The following is an 8,117-nucleotide window of genomic DNA, read 5'->3' on the forward strand; positions in this document are numbered from 1 at the left end:
TGCTATTATCAAGAATACATGGATGTTCTTGATATTTCAACATATTTCAAGGATATATATGATATTTTTCCTAAATTGTTTTTAGATGAGACTTAGTTAATAAAAAATTAAAAAAAAACACAATATGGTAATTCTTAACTTGTACTATTATATAAGTATATAGATTTGTAGTTATTTATATTATACAAAAACTCATCTAATTTTATTTTGACTTGATAGAATAATTAACTTAATTATTTTTTATAATTTTTTTTAATATTGAGAAATATTTTAAAATACACTAATATTTTACAAGAAATATAAAATAAGATTTTAAAATCTAAGTAACTAAATTTAATAATTTTAATTATAATTTTCTAAATTATAATTTTTTTTCTTAAATTTGTAAGTACATTCTTTTTGTAGGATATTGCTAATGCCACTATAATTTTTTTGTATTACAACCACAATCCGCCATCTACTTAAAAAAAAAAAAAAAAAAAAAAAATTGATTGAAAATTGATTGAAATTTTCATAGGACTATTGTGGTAATAACAAAAATTATTAAGAAATGGGCAGCTCCTTTTACTATTATAAATTTCAATATTGTTTGTAAAAATCTAAATGTATTTGATTTAAATATTTTCTTTGAATATAAAAATTATCATGAATTTTTTCAAAAACTAATAAAACATGCATTTTATTATATTTTTATTATATTTTTATATAAAAAGAATTTTTGATATTTCAACATGTTTCATAGAAATATATGATATTTTTCCAAATTTAACATTGGCCATTCAATTCAAGTTGAATCACAAACTTTAAGTGAGATTGATACATTGTTAAATAACTAAGATTATGTGCAATATATAATCAAGTATGATATATTAAAATATATTATAAAATATCATTTAAAATCTTGAATAATTTTTGAATTAATATCACATGATAAAATTTAACAAAAAGTTAGGATTTAATATAGAAATTAGTAGTGTCACTCAAAAGCTAGCTAAGAGAGACACAAATCGTTTATATCATTAGAAATAAGACACCAAAATGATGAAGCCAGCATTCAAGTGGCAGGATAAAAAATGAAAGCATGATATAGCGAGATTCAAATTGTTAAAAGCCCTCCCTTCACAAAAACGCTGTTATATGCAATGCTAGAAACATTTTTTCTATACTCCCAAACGTTTAAAATTATTACAATTATTTTTTTAAAACTCATTTGTTTCCACACTCACAACCCACGTGAATATGGAGAGATCACACAAACAACTACCCAGTCTAGTAACCCAAACACAACTCACACATTACAGAAACTAGTGCAAAAATCTCAATGTGCAAAGATCAACACGTTGTTGGTGGACTGATACAGAACCCCAGAATTTGTACACGAAACTGGAATCGTGCATGCCCTTGCAGGATGTTAGGGGAGCACTGGTGGTCCCTTGGATTAGCTTGAGAATTCGGTCACCCATGCCAGTGACCCAGTTACTCTTTTTACCAGAATGAATCCTCCCAATCCATGTTCCCTGAAACTAGTTCAGCAACAACTGAAGCTTGAGCCAACCATTGCAGGTCTTTCTATCCAGACTCCGTTGGAAAAGTTTCAGAAATGGAGAAGAGTTGTATGGATTTGTAGCATGTGCACATCTACAAACATCCCTGCAGAGTTCTGAAGTTCAAACTTGAATATGCGACAACTAAACGGACGACCGGCATGACACTGAAGAGGTCGAATCGACCCTTTACTACGCTGAGATTGACATGTCCACGTCCAGTAACTCTGGCTGGAGAAATTGGTGGACGTAACCCTTCCTCACGGGATGCTCGTCTTGTGGTCGGTTGTATGGGGTCCAGATAGGCTCACCGACAAATAGCCTCATCGCCTGCCACCAAGATTGCAACACGGCAACCAACAATGGTTCAACAGCCAGCAAAGAATCGACGTTCAGGCGAGCCGATAATAATTTCTGATTGCTGGATTGGTCTACAGATTGGGTTATAGCTTGGGTACCATTATGTAATTGTGCTCATCCAGCGTGAAACGATGGTAGCACCCCGCAGGTAGCACTATCATGTCTCCCTTCCGCACCCAGATCCGGATCCAATGGTCTTCTGGGTCCCGGACGTCGAAGTAACCTGTAAACACAAATACAAAGCATTTGTACCTGAATGACATACATGTTGACGTTTGTACAATCCTGTTCCAATGCCAGACTTCATTAAGGCTCTCGTGCGATGATTGATATGGCTGCAGTGCAGATTGTTCTACAAAATCTGTTGTTTTGGGGAAATCGTTCCCGTGCAAAAAATCCAACCCAGTGGCATTTAGGCGAACAGACATAAATATTTCGATTACAAAAAAGTGATGAGGGAGTTTAAGCGATTAAGCGCCAAGAAAGAAAATATATGATTTGAGATACTCACCACTGCCGTCCAAGCAGTAACGGATCTCCTCGTCCATGTGGATGTGCTCCTCGTAGAAACTCTTGATTTTCGCCTCATAACTGGGAAGCATTTCAGGACACACGGTAATAACGTCCGTATAGTTGTATCCTCTATCTTTGCGGATTATGCTCAATTCAGGATCAGTTTCATGGTTATCAGCATCAAGCACCCAGTGTATCACACCGAGGGCTGCAAAAACAGAAATGACCGTAGTTCAGCAAGGCTAGTGAGCGAGAAATTGTATACCTCATAAAAACGTTACACTGGATTTCAAGAACAAACACTTCACATAAAAATCGACTTCAATGATAGCACGCTTGGATAAAATCTAACAAGTGGGAATTTGAGCCATGAATACTCTACCTACTATTCTCAAACTCTGCAAAACTGCTGACAGGCTTAGAACGCAACATCAACTCCATGCTTACAAAAACGCAAGCAAAGACGCCATATAAATATGGACTCGTCTAACAAATCCATTACAAAAGCATCCACTACCGGCAAGCTTTTCCAGAGTCACATATTCAGGTGGGTTGCGGTGGTGAGGCAGTCGTTGGTCTTCCTCTGAATCATTCATGTACCATGCTTCCAAAGGTGGTCTCTGCACCTGCATGGTGCCAATTTCCACTTCGTTAAGAAGTTTAAAGAACTACATGTGCAACGACGAAAAATGCAGGATATGGATTTCCTCCTTGACGATCAGAATTGGACACGGAAAAATCGACAGTGTCCAAGTACCGACAGCAGACACACACCCCGCCCCCCCCCATCTCTCTCCTTCGTGATTTTTAAAGGAAGAGGGGGGACTTCTGTTTGTACCATGATCGTGGTCATAGAAGTGACAAATGCAAGAGACAAAAATCCTAGTCTCTGATTGAGCAGAAAACTGCTCATCCTACAGAACCACCTAGCAAGTTTTGTATCATGCGCAGATTGCTAACTCTCGATACCAAGATCAGTCACTATTCGAGACACTCAAGAAGATACGGAGACGACGATTTGTGCATTTTTTCACACGTGAAAAACGTTAAAGTGAGATATGATCTGCTACCGATAATGGACTTAAAGTAGCAACCTGATCCGTAAAGGATCTCAAGCTCTCTCAATAAACGGAAGGATAAGAACTGGTCACGAACTCATAGAGTAGACACAGACTGTCGGGGCTTAGAAAGCATCACAACAGAAACTGAGTTGCGTACGGGATCTCTTTGAGCACGGTCAACCTCTACTCATCAACATGAACTTCATCCCATTAAACCTTAGACTCCCTGTGTACTCTCCGACAGCTGCATTCTAGAGAGTTTAAACCACCATGAAACCTGTCGGAGAACACCAGACACGCAACTTCTCTAGATCCACGACCAGCTAACTCTTTTTAGAACAAATCGAATAAAGTCTTTACTGGAGAAGACGGACCTCGATGCCCATGACGCGCACTGCAACCGATCACAGTCTGCACAGGTGTTGCAAACGCCATGCACAGCTTTCAAGTCAGAAGCTCTTCTCCACTGCAAGGACTCCCTGAACTTCCTCTCCAAACGAGCGTCAGTGCCCAACTAGGGGCACTTTCACAGCGAAACGAAGCGAGGAATCGTGCACCAAGAGGAGGAGGCCAATGCGGTGGCTGAAAGCATCGGAGCCTTGGCATGTCCGGCGTGCAGGACTGATGGAACATGAGATTATATGGGGCTTTGTAGACCAAGTAGGGTTGGGTGGGAAGGTCTCTGCCATGTATGTGGGTAAGAAGGGTGGTTTTACAAAACCTTTTCGGTTCATGCACCTGTGAGCTCTATCAATTTCAGCTCTACAGTGGGATCAGGTCGACTCCTACTATTTTCTAGTGGCTTCACATTTCCCTGTGCTTTCCTTCGACTTGCTGTGTTAAGATGTGAGCTTACGTTCAGGGTCAACTCAGCTCCCCCTATATTTAAACCCCTCCTCTTCAACTGGTTTATTCCAGAGCAAGTGATCTGATTCCTTCGATTCTTCAAGCTTTTGAGATTTGTTCCCGTTCTGGATGTGATGGTTGAATTTTTTGTGTTTTCCAAGCACGATTTTATGCAAAGTGGCTCTTCCATGATATTGTATCACTTCCGCATCTGAAATCTTACACGGGGCTCTGCAGGACACTTCCACTTAAAATCTAGAATAGAGATTTTCAACTAACAACCCGGTTCAAACACTTTTACTGATCCTGTGAAAAACAGCGTTTTCTTACAGGAGAAGGTTCAGTAGAAGATTTCTCCCCTTCAAACGAGCTGTGACCCCGGCCATCAGCATTGCGTGCAACCATCGACTTACTCACACTAATTTTGCACTGAGAATATTCTCTCCACTTGCCTTCAGCGACTTCAGCGATTGGTTACTCCGCGGCAGTACACGCCATCGGGACGATTTACCAATTCAGACGAGTATAATCATGTTGGATCAAGCGATTTGCGCTGCACTAGGATTCTACATTTGGTTACGTTGAGAACTAGAGCTCGAAAGGACAATCAGTTTCGCACAGGAATAGTACTAATTGGTGCAAAACCTCGGAATCAGTGGAACTCGGTGTAATTTTGGCTTGCAATATGTGCTTATAATTATTGGACATCAACCACTGGTGTGCACGCGCAACGAATAGAAAACCAACCACCCAAAAGAGAGTATTTTTCATTATTTACACATTTGCACACATAAGTAGTATTTCGGTTTTTTGCCTTCAGGCTTTAAGGTTACACACAGACAAATCATTGACAAACATGTAGATCTAAATATATTCTATTTTTTGTCACTAGAAGTCTGCTTTGTCCTTGACCCAGGTTTCAATATCATAAATTTCCGTGCATTAGATCCAGATTTTGCCCAGTTTTGATGTCAGATTCCTTTTGAAAATTGGCTCCACCTGTTCGATGTCCCATCCTGCGCTACTTGACAGTCTTGTGGAGAGTATCTTTTCATCGTCCTGGATTCTTCTTCCTCAAAGACGAGACGACGACGACGGCGACGACGACGGCGCGTTGACACCACGAGCAAACAATATCACAGTTGGACCGTCACCCATCTCGCCAGCAGTAAATTAGCGGTGTTGGGGAGGGGGCTCCGTCATCTGTTCATGAACTTTTGGGCTGACTGTGAGGAAGTCGGATCCACCGTCCCAGTTTAGAAATTGCTGGACCAACTTGCCACAAAGCAAGGGAGGCGTTCATTTTCTTATTTGTATTTATTTACTGTAACTGACGTAATTTGTGTGGAATGGATATGCTTACTTTTGCTTCTATTGAAGGAGTGAAAAGCTGCGTCGAATTCATGAACTTCCAATACTGTCACTTGTCTCAGTCGTCTGCGCTGCTCCTTCATCGGGTCGAACCTGCTTCCTGTTTGCAGCTTTTTTAGAATCGTTGTGGTTGATGGATAGTAAACTTGCTCATTATATTTGTGGTGTTGCTCATGTGAGAGTGATGATTGAACTCTATTTTGTGAAAGAATCTGTATTATCGACGTCCGCCTTTGCAGATAGTTCACAACAAAAATTATTTAAGAAAAAAAAAAAAAAAAAAAAAAAAAACTAACTAATGTACGACTACTGTACCACGTTCTATTTTATAAGAGAGATTTATTTAATTTTTTATTGTTGTTTTTTTTAAGGCCTTATCGAATAGTAGCATTAAATGAAGTAAATACAATACTAATTATAGATATATATTATCTTACACTGTTTAGATTGAAAGCATGCACCAGATTTTTAAACCTTTTGTAGCTGTGCTGTTATTACTGGTATTTTATTACTGTTCCACAGTAAAAAAATGAACGTATGCTTGGCGTTCTCAAGAAGGTGAAGCGCAATAAGAATTATTGTTCATCAATGATTTGTTGCATCCAGCATGTTTGTCTTCATCTCATGGGCAGCCTCTGCTGTTTTAGTGGCTGTAGAATTGGCTTGGAACTTTGTTGAATACCCCTCTCTAAACACCTACTTGGAGGAATGAGTACATTATTGTTCACTTTTTTCATGCTCTTCTACTTTCTTTTCCTATAAGCTCCTTCTTTCTTCTAATTTTTCTGGTCTCATGGGTTTATTTAAACATTGCATGTCCATTTTAGAGTATGCATTACATGACGTTTACTATATCCAAATCATTTCTGCTCAAATTAAAACGTTCAAGCAAATTCACTCGTGTTTTCATATACACAGTACATTAAAGATATAAAGATTTATTGTGAGACACTTGCGCATGATATTCACAAAAAAGAATGAATTGTTTGAACTCTAATTAGATGCAAATGAAAACTGTCACATGTAATTCAATTATGAACTCAGTCCCTGCTGAATCGTACATAGTAAACACAATTGTCAATATAAACTGTTGAGAATGTTTAGAAAGACACAAGAGTAATAGTAAGTCATACACATACACGAGTAGTAGTAAGTCATACACACACACGAGTAGTAGTAAGTCATACACACACACGAGTAGTAGTAAGTCATATACACACAAAAATCTATTGATCTGGTTGTGTCTCGTACACAAGAAGAGAGAAGATAAGAGGATGAACAGTACTTCTCTACTAGACTCTAAATACTATAGCTACAGTAATTACTATAGTCTACAGTAAATATTATGGAGAGCGTCGGCTACATTTAATGATCTCAACACTCCTCCTCGCTCATCATAATATTTACATAATATAAAATTTATATAGATTTATGATCTATACTTTTTTGTGATCTTGTAAGATCAAGAATTGTTGCCTCATTAAAACCTTATCTAGGAAAACCTTATTTTATTTAAGGACAAAACCATAGATGAAGGAAAAAGAGTACAACATCATTTTTCTTTAATTATTTAAAGAGCTTATTAACTTTCTTATTCAAGAAAAGCAAGTCGTCGCATACCAATGCCATAAGTAAGTCGACGATGATTGCTTAATGGGAGAGCTTTGGTGAAGAGATCAGCAAGGTTATTTGTAGATTTAATTTTTTTAATTATAAGTGCTTGATCAATAATCAAGTCATAAGTATAACTAAAACACTTTGGATCAATATGCTTTGTCATGTCGCCTTTAATGAAACCAACTTGCATTTGTGCAATACAAGCACTGTTATCTTCATGCAAGATAGTTGGAGAATTATCATATGAAAATCCACAGGTTGTTTGAATGAATTTATCAATTGATCGCAACCAAATACATTCTCAGGATGCTTCATGTAAGGCAATAATTTCTGCATGATTGGATGAAGTTACAGTTATTGTTTGTTTCACTGATTTCCATGATATTACAGCTCCATGTCTTAAAAATACATATCTTATTTGAGATTTAGCTGTTGCAATATCAGATTTATATCCTGCATCATAATATCCAACCAATTTTGGATCTGCAGATTTTGTGTAATATAATCCCAAGTCTCTAGTACCTTTTAAATAACGTAATAAATATTTGATGCCATTCCAATGTCGTAGTGTTGGACGTGCATTATGACTTGCAAGAACACTAACTGCAAATGCAATATTTGGTCTTGTAGATGTAGCTAAATACAAAAGTATTCCAACCGCTCCGAGGTATGGATATTGGTCTCCAAATATTTCCTCCTCCTCCTCACATGGACGGTATGGATCATGACCATCACGACCATGTCCAACCATTGGTGTGGACAATGGATAAGCATCATTCATATTAAATCTTTGCAAAATTTATCT

The 8,117-nt window shown here is 37.7% G+C and overlaps 1 protein-coding gene across 1 annotated transcript; it reads right to left on the bottom strand.

The window, feature by feature from the left end:
* Positions 1-1,386: 1,386 nt before the first annotated feature.
* LOC112291421 (acireductone dioxygenase 2) lies at positions 1,387-4,062 on the bottom strand. Its single transcript, XM_024538783.3, has 5 exons — positions 3,853-4,062; positions 2,935-3,043; positions 2,416-2,625; positions 2,003-2,127; positions 1,387-1,874 (listed from the first exon to the last, which is right to left on the bottom strand). Exons 1-5 carry the CDS (start codon positions 3,862-3,864, stop codon positions 1,737-1,739), a joined length of 594 nt encoding a protein of 197 aa, XP_024394551.1. The 5' UTR covers positions 3,865-4,062; the 3' UTR covers positions 1,387-1,736.
* Between the last annotated feature and the right edge of the window lie 4,055 nt (positions 4,063-8,117).

This window comes from Physcomitrium patens, chromosome 1 (genome assembly GCF_059467195.1).
Source record: "Physcomitrium patens ecotype Gransden chromosome 1, ASM5946719v1, whole genome shotgun sequence".
NCBI classification, from domain to species: domain Eukaryota; kingdom Viridiplantae; phylum Streptophyta; class Bryopsida; order Funariales; family Funariaceae; genus Physcomitrium; species Physcomitrium patens.